This window comes from Protopterus annectens, chromosome 16.part0, assembly GCF_019279795.1.
Source record: "Protopterus annectens isolate FY-2018-M chromosome 16.part0, PAN1.0, whole genome shotgun sequence".
Taxonomy (NCBI): Eukaryota; Metazoa; Chordata; order Ceratodontiformes; family Protopteridae; genus Protopterus; species Protopterus annectens.
The window spans coordinates 764877107-764896799 of NC_056750.1; the positions used below are offsets into that span (position 1 = coordinate 764877107).

At 40.3% G+C, this 19693-nt stretch overlaps 1 protein-coding gene across 1 annotated transcript in view; it reads right to left on the bottom strand.

Annotated features, from left to right (window-relative positions):
• Window positions 1–19693, bottom strand: part of SURF2 (surfeit 2) — a 283792-nt gene that overhangs the window by 124101 nt on the left and 139998 nt on the right. The window contains exon 5 of the mRNA XM_044058699.1: window positions 9058–9212. Within this exon, the coding sequence (XP_043914634.1) occupies window positions 9058–9212 (155 nt within the window). The remainder of the gene's footprint in view (window positions 1–9057; window positions 9213–19693) is intronic.

Sequence of the window (19693 nt, forward strand, 5' to 3'; positions counted from 1 at the left end):
TTCTTAAAAGACTGCACACTACTTCATGGACATGTAAAATATTTTCTAATTTAAAAAAAAGGAGGCATCATGTAATGGTATAGAACATTAAGACTAATGAGTCACGCACAGTGACTTGCACGTCATGTGGTACACAGTTCATCAGGTGAATTCTCAGCTGGAATATGAACCTCAAAAAGGTTAGACCACATCTGCTAATATCCTCTAGAGGTATATACAGCACCATCTTAACACCCAGCACCATGTATAAGTAACAAAACCAGATCCCAGCTATTCTAAAACGTCTCTACCTCTCTTGTTCCTTCTCTCTCGATTTCTCTCTCACTTGAAGGATGGCTACAGCCATTGGTAAAGGAGCACTACTTTTACAACTGAAATATACAAGTTACTCCTGGTTGCATCAGTTCCCAAGAAAAACTTCTCTTTACAAACGTCTGCCAACTCCATCTGCAGATTATAATCTCTCCCAAGACACAACATCACTGTTCTCTCTCATACTTCAGAGAGCCTGCTAGACTCCCTACTCAAACATTGTGACCTCCAATCATTCCCTTTCTTTGTCAGCAATTTATTTCCACGTACTTGAGACTAAAACCTAACCTCCCTCCAAACGACCAACAACAGCTTCTCCAACTGAGACCCACAAGTTTGAGAATCATTACAAACCTCCCTTAAACAGCAGTCCTCCTTTAAATTATTTATAAAGGAGCAGAAGCACATCAAAATGCTTCCTGCACCTGTTACACAACAGATTGGTTCTGGTCTTTGGTGCAGGCTGGAGAAGTTGTTTGACTGCAACTGAGCTACAAAATATAAGTATTTTTTGATTATTTTAACAGATTACTGTTTTTATAATTTAATATATATAAAGCACTTTGTCTATTCAGAATCTTCAGAAATCTTTTTCTGTTTAAAAACTGTCATAGCTTGTTGTCTTAGGCTATTGTATAAACTGAAACATTTACTCTGTGTAATTATCTCTTGGCTAGTGGGGGCTGGTTCTTTTGTGTTCTTGTAAAAAAAAGTTGTTGTTCTGGTCTTTGGTGCAGGCTGGAGAAGTTGTTTGACCGCAACTGAGCTACAAAATATAAGTATTTTTGATTATTTTAACAGATTACTGTTTTTATAATTTAATATATATAAAGCACTTTGTCTATTCAGAATCCTCAGAAATCCTTTTCTGTTTTAAAACTGTCATAGCTTGTTGTCTTAGGCTATTTTGTCCCACCCTCCCTCCCTGTTGGTGTCTTGCTCTTATACTTGGTGGCTTTGCAGTTGCCCGCCCCTACTGTGACACACCTCCCAGTCTAGTGTCATTAGCTCATTCTTCTTAATACAGAGAGAACATTTGATAAGGCCTTCTGTTCCTCCTTTTTACCTTTTCAAAAGTAAAACAAAACTTTTTTTTCTTCTTCGCCTGAACCTTCTTGTGTTCTGACTGTCCTTCTCAAACATATTGGAAATATACAGTATATTTCAGAGCATTTGTTATAACTGTATTTGCTATAACCGATTTAAGTATTTTTTTCTGGCTTTTTGAATATTTACTGCTTAGCGACTGCATCTTAGCCTGTTTATACAGCTCTGCATTCTATTTAAACTGTTTTTGTGTTGATTAACTGTTTTGCACTCTTAAAAGTTATTTGTTGCTTAATTTTACCTGTAGGCTAACACACTCAAGTGTGCTAGCCACTTAAAAGCATTTATAGCATTTACTGTCTGTTTTTTTTCCTTGTCTCTGTAAAAAAAAAAAAAAAATCTCTTGTTTTCCCACCTTACTGAACTAGAGTAGTCCAGTTTCACAGTTGCTGATCCCTGGGCTTTGTTTTTAGTTCCTGTTACTGATCCATTGCCTTATTAGGAAGGAGGGAAGTTTCTTTGCTTACCAGTGGGAGTGGGAAGCACTGAGCAGCCTTTTTGTCGAATTGGTGAAGTTTCAGCCAGAAACTAGTAGTCTATTGGTCGTTTTGGGCCAATTCCTAGCTCCTTTCAGCCCCCTGCTATAAAACACGCTAAACACGTGTTTTCCAGCTTGTACCAACTCTGCACAGATCCTCGTGGTGGCCTGCAGAGTGATCCAAGCAGCAGAGAGCTAAAAGAGTGACTTTCTACCAGATATAAATATTTTTTGTGGCTTTCCCACTGTTATTAAGCTAGCGACTGCATTTCGCCTGTTTTACTGCTACTTTAAGTGATTTCTGCATTTTACACTGTTTATTGCACTTTAAGTTACTAATTGTTGCAAATTGTTTCTGTAGGCTACACACTAAAGTGCGCTAGCCGATTTACAGCATTTATAGCATTTACTGTCTGTTTTTTTCCTTATCTCTGTAATAAAACAAAAAATCTCTTGTTTTCCCACCTTACTGAACTAGAGTAGTCCAGTTTCAGAGTTGCTGATCCCTGGGCTTTGTTTTTAGTTCCTGTTACTGATCCATTGCCTTATTAGGAAGGAGGGAAGTTTCTTTGCTTACCAGTGGGAGTGGGAAGCGCTGAGCGCCTTTTGTCCGATTTGGTGAAGTTTCAGCCAGAAACTAGTAGTCCATTGGTCGTTTTGGGCCAATTCCTAGCTCCCTTCAGCCCCTGCTATAAAACACGCTAAACTGTACTGCTGATCTAACCAGCATATCCTATAACTGAAAAGTTCATCTCTACTTGATTCCCAAGTAGACTATTCTCTATCTGTAAAGCCTAGCACTTACTCCTACAGTACTTGCACCTTGATAAAGCACTCTTATTATAGATAGTACCCCACCAGCCCAAAACCCACTTCCCGGAGTCCTTTGAAAGTTCTTTATCTACTACTTCTAGTATGTCGAGGGATCAGTTGCTAGTGTCCTCTCCAGCTCAACTGGTGAACCTGGGAATATTGAGGCAATGTTACAATTGCCTCATGTACACAGACAATCCTCTCCTTCTCCCACAAAACACAAATACATGCGAGAGATGCAACTATACGGCCAAACTGGAGGCTGAGCTCTCTCAACATAGGACTGGCAAGACCAGACAGGAGGAGAAGGCAACCACACACAATACATACCTAGTCACACATGGTACCATCACAACTTCAAATCATACACATACTCACACAAAGACATACTCGGAGGCTCTGGTCAAAAATTTACCAAAACAGCAGAGGCCACCAAAGCAGACACCCAAACAACTACCACCTCACGACCCAACACATGCAACACATAGACCACACAGTCAGAGTGTCAAACAGTCACAGCCCTTAAGGCCAAACAAAATGCCAGACACACTTGTCATTGGTGATTCCATAGTCAGACACACTGACGTCCCGCTCACCAGACTGAGTAAGGAGAAGGTCACAGTAAGCTGCCTGTCGGGCGCTAGAATCCGCCACATAACGCAAGCACTCAGGTCTCTCAACAGCAGGTACAAGCACGACTCAGTCATTGTCCACGCTGGTGTCAACGACCGAGACGCACCTCCTTGGACTACATGAAAAGGGACGTCGAGGATTGCGTTATTCAAGTAGCCCGCGCAGGTATGACCCTGACCTTGAGCAGTATCCTACCTTCAGCTAGAATGATGCCACAATACAGTGATAAGATGATCAGCTTTAATAATTGGCTTAAATTCTGGTGTCATTCAAAGGGGATCAATGTCTGTCTGCCTGGGATGACATGCTGGACAAGCCACGCTGCTTCGCAAGGGACGGCTTGCACCTGTCACCCTGGGCTTCCGGATATTGGCAAAGGCTCTTGCCACCCCCATAGTGCCTTTTTAGGCAAGGCTCAAATTCTAAACCTACCACCCTAGAACATCAAAAGGAAAAAACTAAGGGTAATGCTGCTCAATGCCAGAAGTCTCAATCTCAAGATGCACGCACTCGAGGCCCTTCTCAATATGGAGAACATCGATGTCTGTGCTGTGACAGAAACCTGGTTCAAGGCTCCTGAGAGCACCCCAGCACTAACAGGTTTCACCTCATATCATGCGTTCCGCCCCAAAATCCGGACAACACCAAGAAAGGAGGGGTGTCCATATTCATAAAGGACACCCACACCTCAAGGTTGGTGGCAACGCACGATGCATCTGAGACCATCCAGGTGCAATTAACCATAGGCAAGACTGCTCTGCAATTTGTAGCATGTTACAGGCCACCCTCTCAAACTCAGGAACCTCACATGGCCTTCCTGAAAACATTGGAGGGGATAAATGTATCTCCAAACACCATCATACTAGGTGACTTCAACTACCCTAATATAGACTGGGAACACTACTCAAGCCCGAACACTCTAACCCAAAGATTCCTGGAGTTCATAAACTCAAATGCCATGGAACAACTAGTCACCATCCCCACAAGAGGTGAAAACATACTTGATCTCATCATCACGAACATGGGATCAAAATGTTCAACACCGAAGTATACCCCTCACTGGTGAGATCAGATCATAAACTAATCTCGCTGGAGGTCCTCATCCCGCCCCACCTGAAACAAAAAGACCACAGTGAAAAACTTCTCAAAAGCCGATTTCACACTTCTAAAAACTAGTGTGGTCTCCTTTAAGGCCCCTGAGCCAGTGGTAAACATTACTCAAACCGCTGAATCACTTACAAATGCCTTCTACCAGCACCTACAGGACTGCATGGATCAGGCAATCCCAAACAAAACTAAGACTCTCTGTACCAAAGGCAAGCGTCCAGTCTGGTGGACCCCAGCCATAAACAAGCTCTACAACAAAAGGAGGAAGCTACTACAAGATAGAGCAAAATCCTTGAAAGGTAAGACACCTTTGATCATTATAAGTAAAAACTAAGAGCTCTCATAAAATCATCCAAGGCAAATTTTGAGAGAAAAATCGCCAAGGACTCTAAAGACAATCATAAGGCCTTCTTTAGCTATGTTAGAAACCTAGGAGGAAACTCCCAGATATGCTCAGAATTAGTTCAAAATGATGTGAAAATTACTGAACCTACACACATTGCTAACATACTGGCTGACAGGTTCAGTGCAAACTCCCCAAAAGGAGAGATATCTATTCCAGAGGATTGTAGCCCCCAAACATCTCCAACGCCCAGGTGAGAACTGCCCTCACTAAGGCAAAAACACAGCATCCATGGGACCGGATGGTGTCCCCGGCTGTGTGCTTCATGAACTCAACGAGGAATTAAACCCACAGTTAGGACAGCTGTTTAATCTTAGCCTCACCTCAGGATACACTCAAGGAGTGGCGACGGCGACTGTGGTCCCACTTCATAAGGGCAGTGCCTCCACAGACCCTGAAATTACCGCCCCATTAGCTTGACAAGCCTTATCTGCAAAGCCATGGAGAGGATCATAATGGAACTCATAAATAAAGACATAGGGAACTTGCAGACTTTGGATCCAACCCAGTTTGGCTTTGTCAAAGGCAGATCCTGCCTCTTAAACTTGGTTGACTTTTTCGAGACAGTCACCAAGGCCATTGATGAGGAAAGGCAGTCCATACAGCCTACCTCGACCTGGCAAAGGCCTTCGACACAATACCCCACTCAGGTATCATCGAAAAACTCATCAGCTTGAATGTAAACCCATACATCACAAGATGGGTTGCAAACTGGCTGCGACAGAACCCACAGGGTCAGAGTTGCTGGAGCCATGTCAGACTCAAAGCCTGTCACAAGTGGTGTCCCACAGGGCTCAGTCCTGGGTCCACTCTTGTTCGGCATCTACTTTTCTGAAGTACAAGCAAACACAGGAGGGTTATGGCTGACAAAGTTTGCAGATGACTGCAAACTGGGCGCCATAGTCGAAAACACATCTGACACAGATATCCTCCAGAAGGGCCTCACAGAAACGGATAACTGGTGCCAGAGCCATGGCCTGAAGTTAAACGCCAAAAATGCATAGTCATACCCTTCGGAAAAACAAGGTTACCCCTAGCTACCATATAGGTGACAATCCACTGAGCACAGAAAAGTCATCAGGGATCTGGGGACCCAAGTTGACAGTAGTCTTCGTTTGACACTCATGTTGCTAAAGTAGTTAGGAAAACCTTCTATATCGCCCACCTGATCATGAAGGGATTCACATCTAGATCAAGGGAGGTCATCGTCCCCTGTACTCATCACTCATTAGACCTATGATTGAGTACAATGCCCGTTCGAATGTATCTGACCAGACACCTGATGCAGCTTGAAAGGCCCCAAAAGTTCCTCACCAAAAGGATAAAGGGTCTCAAAATATGTCTTATGCTGCCCGACTGAAAGAACTCCAGCTTTATTCAGTCTCATACCGCTTGCTCAGAGGTGACCTGTGCCTGACATATAAGGCCATGTCAAACCCAGATTTGATGAATATGCTTCACCTCAAAAATCTAGATCCCTCAGAACCACAAGGGCGGGAGACTTAAACCTTGACACGGTTATAAATAGAACGTGCTGGAGGGACAGATTCATCACCCAGAGACTCCCTATGCTGTGGAACAAAATCCCGGTACATGTGAGGCAGAGCACCTCGCTGGCCTTGTTCAAGAGGAATCTTGACCAATGGATGGGAGATCGCAGATATACCCCAGGGATTACTTCAGTGTCACTGCTTGACAGAGGCACAGAAAAATGATAGGCATAGTTTTTATTCAAACTAAAGGGGTGGCGAAAGCCATATAACTATGGGCTAGGCTTATAAATGCCCTTGGGCAGATAGCCTAGTATGAACCTATGAACCTATGAAGCTACCTAATTCAGGACTTCCTCACCATTTCATCTCTTGGTCAGACATGTACACCAGTGCTTGGATGAACTCAACCAATTTAAAGCACCAAACTTAAGGTATCTAGCTCTCTGTATATATGATGTGCACAAGCATAACTAGTTTCTTCCACACTCATGATGGGATATCACAGGAATTACAGAAAGGTCAAGGCTACTGAGTCTTGTGACCATTATGCATTGCTAGTTCCATTTTAGGCTGTACCTCCCCTTTCAAGGACAGCTAGGCCAGTTAAGCCACAGGTGAATGTATAAATACCCATTCAACTATCCAAGTTCCATCTGAAAGAAAACAGTGAATCCCACTGCTTTATTTGCAAGTGGAGTCTATTCCACAGATGACAGAGACGCTGAGTAACAAATCTGTCTCCCCATCTTGATTTATTAATCCATTTGAGCAAATTTAGATCTCTAGCTCTGGTATTTGTGAAACGTTTAATTTGTGAAGGTGCAAGAAATTATGGACTTCTGGGTCCCTGATTGCTCTGAAGGGAAGGTACAGATCTCCTCTGATGAGCCTATAAAACACAAGAAAAAGGGAAAATGCTTCTAGCCTTTTCTGGTAGATTAGAGATTTGGAGCCTGTGATTCTCTTTGTTAGAGACCTCTGTGGGTCTTTCCAACTCTTTGATACATCTGGTAAGATGCATCCTAAAGCACTGATGGTGAACCTTTTGAGTTTGCTGGGTGAAAATATCCTGACACAAAATAATTCAGTGCACTTCGAATGCAAAAGCAGTGTCTTTAGTAACTTGAGTGTTGGTGATCGCTGACATGTCACCCAAAACGTCATGGTGTGTGTCACCTTTGACGTGTGTCATAGGTTCGCCATCATTGTCCTAAAGGAAAGATATTTTATAACTGGTCTAAGTCAGTGCTGAATACAGGAGGACAACAACCTCATTAGATCTGAATGATATTCCCCTAGCGATCAGCTGCGCCAAGTAGGATGTCCTTGACAATTGTTGATGTACAGTGATTGGAGGAGAGAGAACTGACAAACCAGGTTCCAGGTTTCCTATTACATTTTCATTCTGAAGTGGGATATAGTCAATGCTAAATGCTAGGGTGATGGCCTGCAAGCCAAATGCAACAATGTTGCTCTTTTTAGCATTTAATTTCGGCACATTTTTCTATACACCAAACATTTAAGTGCAAGTTCTTGCTGGAGGGCTTCGGTGCTGAGGGATTTGATAATGACTCCCAGTTTGCAGTCCTCCACAAACGTTACCTCTGTGATTAATTACTCTCCTAAGGCAGAATGGTCTCCTTCCTTAGGTTTATTGTTTCAGACTGAATTTGTATTACATTTCTACTGTTTTTTTTGCCTTTTTATTACAACACTGTGTACTGTAATACCAATTTGTATTCTGCACCTTATTCCTTTTCTATTTTAAGCTCCCAGGCTGAACCTGTAAACAGTCTTAAGAGATAAGTGTTCTACCCCAGTTAAACATTAATACATGCATACATACAGACATACTATGTCTATGTGCTATTTGTAACGCCTCTTAACATGATAGTTTCTACAAAGCATCCCAAAGACACAAAACAAAAACAGGGCAATGAACTTACATGCAGGCTAAACAGCTGAATATTTTAGAGAATTAAACATATGCCAAAGCTAAACAGAACAATTACTTATGCAAGGTAGGTGTGGGTCCAGCTCTCAAATACAATTCCAAGGTTGTGCTAGCTTAGAGCAAAGGGAACAGTTGTTTTTCCTAAGAACAGACACTTAACTCTGTCTCCAATGTAATGTGACCTCAGAGTCAGTATATTTAACTTGCCAGGGTACAGTTCTGTCGATCATTTTTTTGGGAATGCACAGATGAAAAGCACTTTGCACTTTTTTAAACTTAATACATTATGCACTAAACTTTTGTTTTAGTGTCACATTTGAATTTCTGTATTCAGATATGTAACCCAAGAAAGACACTTGAATATCTGTCATGTACATACATACATACATACATCTGCTTGTAGAATACATTTTAAATGGACACCAAATTTTATCAATCCTCGACTCCCTCTTTCATCGAAAACTACTAACTACTGAGAGATCTAGCAGCACTGATGGAAGGAAGCTTTTCCTTATCCACAGTATAGTGTGCTCTAGGAGTTAGTGTACTTCGAGATGAACGAGTGCGGGGGTGCAAGGGGGGGGTTCCACCTGCACAAAATGGTTACCATTTTTACTGCACTCAATGATGTGCAATGTTGGCTCATTTTTATGGAATTAGTGGCAAAGATGTGTTTATGCCTGGGTAAGCCCCCATATATATGTGGAATGTACATCTGCATGCAAGTTCACCCACAAGTACCCCACATCATTCTTACCATCTTTCTTTTGTGGTGCGTTTGATCATCTGTTTCCATTTTTTCTTCATCGTTGTTTTCATCATCTGATTCTACTTCTGCATTACCAGTGTGTGCCAGAAAATCATTAGGCTCATCTTCACCGCCTGTTGAGGGATTTCTACCAAACATCTCAGCTAAAAACCAAGACAAATAAAGGCTTTTAGAAAACATAACCATGTGGAATTTAATCTTTAAGTTCTATTTCAAGGTGGTAGCTTCTTCACTGGGTGTCATTCTACTGCCCCTGACAACTGCATACAAATGTAAAATGAACTACAGCATCACAGTCATCATTAATTTTCTAATATCAGTCTTATCCTATCCTAGCCTATCCTCACAAGCAATGGGAGTAAGGCAACAACCAGTCTAGGGTGCAATGTCAGTGCAATGCAAGGTGCACCCATACAACATGTAAGTATACAATGTACTTATATGTAATGGCAATCTGGGGGAATTACCAAATCAATGTATTGGCATGTTTTCAAAAGATGGCAGGAAAACTGAAGCTGCTCCAGAAAACCCACACACAGAAAGGGAAGTGTCGCTCTCCTACTTTGGACACAATAGAAGAGTCTTCATGGGTTCTGTTCAAGCAGCTTTATTTTATACAAATACATCACTATAAAAGTTTACTGACTTTAACTTAAGTAACTTATATACAAAACAACTGCGTTCATGCATGCTCACTCTCTGGCTGCTCTTTCAAAATGGCCGTAGGAATTGCATGTGCCTGGAATTTATACATGCATGCACAGTCTTTGGCATGCTTCTTAAAGACACAGCACATACACTCTGATCTACACCCTCCATCTTTAAGAAATAGACCATGTAATGTTATGAGTCTATTTGGCATGCAGATATCACAGGTAATTCTTTGTCATGCATTACACAAGACTAGATACATATATACACACAGTTAAGTCAATTTTACTGTGTATTTCACACTGGGCTTAGATATTTGTCCATATCATGTGACATAAAACTGGGAACTGGTTTTAGCAAATGGAGCGGTATCTACAAAATATTTGATCTTTGAAGTATCTAGAACATTTTCAGGAATGGAATCAGAGGTTTGAACAAACTCTGGTATGGGGACAACATCTGGTTCGCTCTCAGATTTAGAGTGTACATCACAGAAACAATGTTGTGATGATGATGATGATGATGATTCCGGTACAGCAAGAAAATGTCTATGATTCCTCCTATACGCCACACCCTCTGAGTCTACAAGGTAAAATCCACATCATTGGCTCAGCATAGATGCCTGTAATCTAACCGATTCTGTTGAAACCTTTTGCCATTCGTATTCGCACGGTCTCTCCTTTCCTCAATGGACGAAGTAATCTGCTCAATATGTCATAACTGGATTTCTGGATATTACGCTTTTTGAACAGTTGAGCCTTGATGGTTTTACTGTTTACAGCTTTAGGCCTCAATAAACTGGAATTAGTGGGTAGCATAGTTCTGGTTTGCCAAGTCCTTGAGCAGGTGAGCCAAGATTATAGTCATGGGGTATGTTTGAGATTAAGCAAATTCAAGAATACATTAGTATTGTCACGCTTTAACCTTTCAAGTAACAGCTTTGCACTCTGTACTGCATGTTCAACTAGACCATTGGACTGGGGATATTCAGGACTGCTAGTGACATGTACAAAGTCCCATTCTCTTGCAAATTTCTGAAACTACTGACTGGTAAATTGAGTGCCATTGTCAGAAATAACTGTGTGGACTACCATGGACTGAGAAATGGAGTTTCAACTTAGTAAAAACAGCAGTGGATGTTAGGTTAGGTAGGAGATCAATCTCAAACCAATTTGAATAAGAATCTACCAAAACCAAGTAGTGTTGATCGTTTCACGCGAAGAGATCAGTGGTACTGCTGACCAAGGTAGTTCAGGAACTAGACTTAGTTGAAGTGGTGCTTTACAAATGCGGTCTAGCACTATTGCATACTGAACAAGAAGAAAGCACTTTATCAATATCTTTCGGTAATGAAGGCCAAAGTACTAATTCTCTCACTCTTCTTTTAGTGGCTGTGGAACCTGGGTGACCACAATGCAAAATCTGGATATATTCTTGTTGTAAGGAAGCAGGAACAACAATTTTAGGACCTTTGAAAATAATGCCATCTTCCATCAAAAATTCATTTCTGTAAGGAAAACAGGTTTGCTCTTCAGGTGGTACACTAGATTGCTTTGATGGCCACCCAACATTAATGTAGTGATTGAGCTGTTGCAAAATTTGATCAGTCTTTGTGTGATCTCTTAACTCATCAAGCCTAGTTGTAGAAAAATTACACACTGCCATCATGACGACACGTAGACTCAAGGATCGGGTCTATAACCACATATATGATATAAGGAAGGTTAACACCAACAATGTCCTAGCTAGACATTGTCAATTGTTTCCAAAGCACGTGTTTAAGTTTAGAGTGTTACAGATCTTGTATCCAAACAGGAGGGAAGGTGATGCATTAGGAACCCTTGAGCTAAATGAACTCAAATGGATTCTAACCCTTAGAGCACATGTTGAGCCTGGCCTTAATTCGGCCGTTAGCATTAGACCAGCACTCCTGTGATCAACCGTTTTGCCCCCACGGTTTCACCCTTCCTCAAAGGAACCCCTGGGTTATGTGATCTGAAGGGGGGTTTCATTGGTTATGGTACTTATGGCTTTTGGTCTGAAGGTGATATCTAACACTAGCTCTACACCTTTGTTGTTAATTGGGTGATCTTGTTGATGCACCCTTTTCCATTCAATTTTTTCATCCCCCTTGCCTCCCCCCCCCTTTTCTTGCCTTTTCCCTTCTTTCCTTTTCTTTACCTCCTTTTCCTTCCCTCCCTTCTCCCCCCCCCTTTCCTTAGTTCTTTTCCCCCCTTTTTTTTTCCTTTTTTCCACACCTTGGTCTACATTTTATTCTTGGGTTTTGACCCCCAAACGTGCACCTTTGATGTGGCTTTCATGCCAGTGATACATACACTTGTTATTTCCACATTCTGAGAAATACATTAACTATGTTGCTTCTGCTCTTTGTGATGAGGATTAGACTTTAATATATTAGGGATAGATGGCTTCTTTACTAGGCTACGATGTGGGTATACTTCTTGCATTTCCCTTCACTTTGCTTTGAATTGGGTTTATCGTTTTAGAAGTGTGAGTAAGTTTAAGGCTTATGAAATAAGCAACAGTGAGTGCTTCTTCTACTTATATCTGAATTGGTTTTATAAAAAATTTTTTAAATGCTAACTATATAGTCAGTTTATTTTAACTATTGACTTAAATAATATTTTGTGATGTCATATTTGTTTTTTGTATGTTATGTTTACTCAAACGTGATCATTTTAAATGTACTCAGGCCTCGCTGAGTAATTACGAATTGCTTGTTCTGCAATTATTAGTTGTTAATTGGGGCGTTTGCTACTATATAAGTAGTTGAATTAATTCTGTACATTACAACCTGATGAAGTGCACTTGTTTGGGTGCGTGAAAGCGCTTGTTCTCCTTTTTATTAAATCATCGTTTTACTCATCGTGGTGGTTCCAGTGATTTGTGTTCATATGGATGTTAGGTTAGGTAGGAGATCAATCTCAAACCAATTTGAGTAAGAATCTACCAAAACCAAGTAGTGTTGATTGTTTCACGCGAAGAGATCAGTGGCTACTGCTGACCAAGGTAGTTCAGGAACTAGACTTAGTTGAAGTGGTGCTTTACAAATGCGGTCTAGCACTATTGCATACTGAACAAGAAGAAAGCACTTTATCAATATCTTTCGGTAATGAAGGCCAAAGTACTAATTCTCTCACTCTTCTTTTAGTGGCTGTGGAACCTGGGTGACCACGATGCAAAATCTGGATATATTCTTGTTGTAAGGAAGCAGGAACAACAATTTTAGGACCTTTGAAAATAATGCCATCTTCCATCAAAAATTCATTTCTGTAAGGAAAACAGGTTTGCTCTTCAGGTGGTACACTAGATTGCTTTGATGGCCACCCAACATTAATGTAGTGATTAAGCTGTTGCAAAATTTGATCAGTCTTTGTGTGATCTCTTAACTCATCAAGCCTAGTTGTAGAAAAATTACACACTGCCATCATGTCAAAGTCAAAATTCTCTATGTCAAGCTGTTCCGTCGTATTTCTGGGTGATCTGGATAAGGTATCAGCCAGATAGAGCAGTTTGCCTTTCATATAGACCATTTTGAAGTTGTACTTTTGCAATCTGAGCATCATTCTTTGCAATTTCGCTGAGGGGAATGTATTGGCTTCTTTAGAAGTGTAACTAGAGGTTGGTGGTCAGTTTCAATCTGAATTGCTCGACCACAAATATAATCATGAAACTTGGGACATGCAAATACTATTGCCAAAAGTTCCCTCTCAATTTCATCATACTGCATTTCAATTTAGGTAAATGTTCTTGATGCACAGGCTACTGGTCTGCCCTAGTATAACTGCACCAAGACCAAATTCTGAAGCATCAAAAGACAGAGTGACTGGTTTCTTCACATCATAGTATCTAAAGTAGGTGGGGGTGGCAATTTTCTGCTTAGTCCACAGAAAACTGCCAGCACTCACTAGAATGGATTCAATATAACCTTTATTATTAGATCAACCCACAGTCAACAGACCGGTTTCAGCCCACAGGTTACTCTGATTGTCATGCTGCTTGTACTGAAGTAAATCAATTCTAGATAATTTCTGGACTTCATTACTCATTTTCATCAACCTAGCTGATACAAATACATTATACAAACACCGACTGTTCAGACTTCAGCTAGTTTTCAGTTTATCATTATTGATACAATTGTGGGCAACAGATGCTTCAAAGCAGGTTGGCATAATATTCTTAATAGGAAGGAGAAATCATGGATTGTGAGACTAGGTGGATTATTTCCACCTGGTTTTGAATGATCATCTGTGAGGTTAATGTAATCAATTATGTTAACTGGTTTGTTTTGGTATATATTGTGGTTTACTGCAGTTTACAATATACACTGAAAAAGGCCTATGGGCCGAAACCGGTCTGTTGACTGTGGGTTGATCTAATAATAAAGGTTATATTGAATCCATTCCAGTGAGTGCTGGTGATTTTCTGTGGGCTAGTTTTATTTTGGAGCCTTTGCACTTGCCTTCCGTGCAGGATTCTCGTTGCTGTGAATTTTCTGCTTAAGGTCTTCAAATGCCTTCTGGTGCTGTTCTAACCATGACCATGCATATTTTTGTGTGTTAGCTAGCTCTCTTAAAGGTGCTGTCAACTCACTGAAGTCTGGTATGAACTTGCCTAAATAGTTGACCATGCCTAGGAAACGCTGTAGAGCTTGTACGTTGTCTGGTGCTGACATCTCAAGAATAGCTGCTTGCTTGGTTGGGTCTGGTCTCAAGCCAGTACTGGTAAATAAATGACCTACATATGTAACTTCTGGAAGTCTGAATTTGCACTTCAGAGGACTGAGCTTGAAGTTTACTTCACGTGCTCAGTCTAGAACTTTCTTCAGGTTTCCGTCATGCTCTGCTTCATCATTGCCTCCAACCGATAAATTATCTACTATTATGGTACAAGGATAACCCAAAAAAATTAGCTTCATTTCATGTTGAAAGACTTCACTTGCAGAATTTAATCCAACCGGCATCCTTAGGAATCTGTATCTGCCAGAGTACCAAAAGTGGTTAGTAATGAGGATTTGCGATCAAGCACCACTTGCCGAAATGAACTCTCTGCATCCAAGACAGAAAAAACAGTGGCATTCGGTATTAGGGATGCGACCTCTTTGACTGTGCTCATTGGATGTTATAGTCTCTTCAATGCTTTATTCAAATCTCTTGGGTCAATACATATTCTGATTTCATCTGAGCCTTTTTTGTGAGCTGTTACCATGGGCGACATCCATTCAGTTGGTTCTGTGACTGGACAAATCAAACCTTGCTGCACCATTTTATCCAACTCAGCCTCAACTTTAACCTGCATAGAAATAGGAACTCTTCTCGCTGGTCTGACTACTGGAGTCACCTTTGGGTCTAACTTCATAGAATATACAACTAGAAGTTTGCCCAACTTGTCATTGAAAACATCAACATACTCAGAAAATGGCTTCAGAAAAATTAGTACTAGGAAATGCACTTATGTGATGAACTTCTCTGGCAAAAGAAAGCAGATTCATTCTCAAACTATCTCTGAGACCTAATAAAGAGTGTACTGGTTTTCAGACTACACAGAGCAAGTTGTAACACTTCTTGGCCAAATAACATGAAAGCATCACTGAGCCTTTGGTTTGAATTTCTTCACCTCCATAAGCAACAAGTTTCACAATACTGGCCACATTGAATTGTTCATTAGTTCTCACTTTAGCAAATGGGTCTGCTGATATAAAACATCACACTTTGAACCAGTGTCTACTTTAAGCTCTGTGGATTTACCATTAATCCGGACAGTACAAAACACTTTGCTTCTTGCTAATAAATTCACTGCATCAACTCTTTCACCAAGCAATGATACACCATCTACATAGAAATCTGACTGCTTCGGCTCTACTTAATAAATTTGCTTTTTTTTGTATGACCGTTCTTTACAACTGTGTGAGGTTTACTTGATTTGCAAAACTTTTGGAAATGGTTCCATTTCGTGACATTGCTGACCCAATTTTAAGCACTTCTCTCTTTTAGACTAATGATTTGCACCACAACTGCGGCAGTTAGCAATAAAGCTAGATTTGGGTTTTGCTGATTCATGCTTGTACTGCACTGAGGATGCCCCCTTCTTAGAACTTGCTGGAAAGCCAAGATGTTTCCTGGTGAACAAGCAGGGGTCGTGGCTGCCATGTGTTTAGGCCTACTTTTGTTTGCCATGTGTTGCATGCTAAATTTGCTCTGCAGCCTGTTGAAACCATGCTCTTGTCACTTGCAAGCATACTTGTGTGTTCATCTGTCACCTCATGGATCTGACAAATCTCTATGGCTTTGCTCAACGTTAAATCACTGTCACGATGCAAACTCTCTCTTACAGCAGCATCACTGATACCACACACGAGGTCCAAGTCATCAAACTGACACGTTTTAGCTTTGTTTCTCAGGTCAGTCATATAAGCGGCAGAAGTTTCCCCTGGATTCTGATCTCTTTTGCAAAACAAATGCCTCTCTAATATAATATTTGTCTGGGGGTTGCACATTTCTCTGAAACTGCACTTCAAACATTCAAGGTCTTGCCTTAATTCTGCATGTACAACAATAAAATGTTTTTCACCTTCTCCTTCGTATACTGCTGGTGTATACACAAGTGAACGCTCTCTTTCTATGGCCTCTGACCCAGCTAGGTTTAGCAAAATGAATGCCCTGGTGCATGCATCTCTATCTGCATAAAAGTATCATACTCTCACTCAAATATTCTGCGATTCTCTGCAATATTCTGATCAAATACAAGAGGTAAGGGCTTCTGAAATCTGTCTGCCATATTAACACATACCAGTGAAGGGTTTTGCAAATAAGCATGTACATACATACATGCACATATCCCAGAAATTTATGCCAGTATTTGCAACTCTGTCCAACAGCACAACAAGCCTCTGTATAACTGAACTTTACAATACAAGTCTCTTGAGCACTGTAATTATTGTTTTACTAAAGTCATTTAACATAATTTTAAGAAACAACAAGCAACTTCACGATGCGAATGAACTGGGCAAGAGAAGCTCAAAGTCAATAAAATTTTGAAGTAATTGCACTTTGTGAATAAACTGCACACAGCACACTGAAATTTCCCCAAATGGCAGAACCTTGCTAGGCAACTCTTTACAGTTCAAAAAGCACTCTGAATAGAACTTTGTGAACAGACACATCAAGCACAAGAAACTTTTAGAAATGGCTAAACTTTGACTTAATTTCATGGAATAGTTGCACTTTGCACACAATAAAACTCTTCAAAATACATGCACAGTAATAAGCACACATTGTAAGCACTTTTACACACTTTGAGATACTTCAAATAACTTTAGTTATGTCCTTGATACACTACAAAGATGTAGTTATGCCAAAACACATGCAGTCGCCTCGCTTTATTTATGCTTAATGTGCCCTTTTTTGCCCTTATTATATTCGTTTTGCTTGTTTAAGCCCTTTTCATGACCATTACACTTTTCTTGTGTTCATTTTGCTCTAAACATGCCTGTTTTGCCTTAAAAATACTCATTTTGCTTTAAACATGCTAGTTTTGCTTTTCTGTTAATCATTTCATCAGATACCTTTATTTTAAACATTTCCCTTAGTTACTAAACCTTTTGTGCCTTCTGGTTGCTTAATAATGTAGTTTGTGCCCTTGTAATGCCCTGTTTGGCCTTTTTTTTTTTTTTTTACAAAATAAGCAGTTTGTGTGAATTCTCATTACCGTTGATTCTTTTCTGGCTCATTTCGTGCTTGTTTCTTTTAGTTTTACCTTCACTGTCGTCTCTGCACCTCATGGCTCGGAATATTATTCTCTGCTATCCCACTTCTGACACCATGTCGCCCTTGTATTTTGGACACAATTGAAGAGACTTTGTGGGTTCTGCTCAAGTGGCTTTATTTTATATAAAACACATCACTATAAAGTTTACTGACTTTAACTTTAATAATTTATATACAAACTAACAACTGTGATCATGCATGCTCACTCTCTCGCTGTTCTTTCAAAATGGCTCTAGGAATTGCACGTGCCTGGAAGTTATACATGCATGCACAGTCTTTGACATGCTTCTTAAAGACACAGCACATATACTCTGATCTACAGGAAGGAATATCTATGAGGCCCAGAATGAACCCTGGTCAGGAATTGTACCCAGTCCTCCTAATGGCACTTTACATAAAAATATTTTCTGATCCAAAATGGAAAGTTCTACAATAAATGAGTGGATGGCCTCAAAAACAGGATGGCAAACAAGAGAAGCATGGGTAGTGTTAGGATACATACAATCACTGGAAGTAATAGCAACCATAGCTACGTTCAGTGAACTTAAGCAGTAAACTCCCCACCCCCACAGAGCATGTCCACACAGACTCATATGGGGGAAAGCATAATACGAGACAGTGGAGAACAAAATGGCACCATTTATAAAACAATTTTACAATGATAAATGGAGCGCTAATTTATTGCGTGCCATTTTTTGCACAATTGCAATATCCACGAAACTTTAAGGTATGAAGTGGACTTCCACGATGGCTGGACAGCGAATAACAGCTTAATTCTAGCTCTCCCATTGTGAAAACAGAAACTCAGCAGAGAAGGCATTGGATTTATATTTCTGGGTACATTTCAGTAACTGCCTAGTAAGTGCACTGCCTGGATGCCAAAGAAAAAGAAATACAGAGGACCTGATAGAAAATCAGGTACAAAAGGTGAGGAAAAACACTGACTGGGAAGAGTACTGCTGTTCTGCAAAAAGCAGTGCAAGCTCCAGACATGACTTCCAGTAACCTAGAGGAAAGTATAAGACAACTGCACACAGATCAGATTAAAATAAACAAAACACTGATGCAGTACATCAACTCAAATAACAAAAGGCTAGAAAAATGGAAGAAGCTTTAAACAGATATTCAGATGAGGTGATAAAACTGCAAAAATCAGAGATCAAAATGAAGAAAAGGCTGGCTGAATATGAGACTGCTCAAGAAGAGATGTTAAAAAAAAAATTCGAGAACAGAGCACGTAGGGAAAACCTGAGATTTTCTTCTGTACCAGAGATGCAGGAAGGAACACACTGTATTAATTTTATGAGAGCAGGAATAAGCAGCTGGACTTGTATTCCACAGCAGTTGTTAAATGAAAGGGCACATTGTGTGTATGCTCCAAACCTGGCTATGAGAAGGCAACCTAGACCTTTAATAGTAAAGATGCAATCCTACTAGTAGGAGGAGTTCATTCAGACAAAACTGTGGCAGAAGGACATAGTGCTAAAAATGGGAGGCAGCAGGGTGTTTGTGGAGAATGACTACTCATTGTACAGCAGGCAGAAGAGGAGTACATTTATTCCACTATTCAGGGAATGCTGAGAAGCAGGCAAGAGATCCAAATTACTGTACCCAGCTATCTTCAAAATATTCTTTCCTGGTGGGCCAAAATAATTTTTGATGCAGTACATGCCAAGGAGGAAATCGAAAATTTGTCCAACAAAAAGTGAGCCGTGAAAGAAAAGGACATTCTGCTTCTTGTTCTTTTGGTAAAAAAGACCAGAGAGACTGTGCCAGTGAAATCTTTTCCAATGTTTCAACAGAAAATGCTTGAGAGAAGGAAAAACATGCAAGAGTTGCCTAGAACCAAGAGTACATTGGGAATGAAGAAGAGACAGAATTTGGGAGATCGAGATGAACAGGAATACAACCAATAACTTGGAAATTGACAAATGTGGGATTGTAGAGCAATAATTACATTTGTGAAACATGACAGAACAAGAAAATCTGGAAATAGTGGACTTGTTTTACTTTGTTAAACTTGTAGGGGACTCTAAAGCATATGCCTTATTTAATGTCAATAATGCTCAGAAAAAATACTTAGGAAAGAAAAAGAGAAGGTTATCTGTAAGTAAAACATTTTTTTTACTTAAAAGTAGTATTTTTATAGTGCACGATTTTCTTTGCATGCTCTAAAGTAAGGTGTT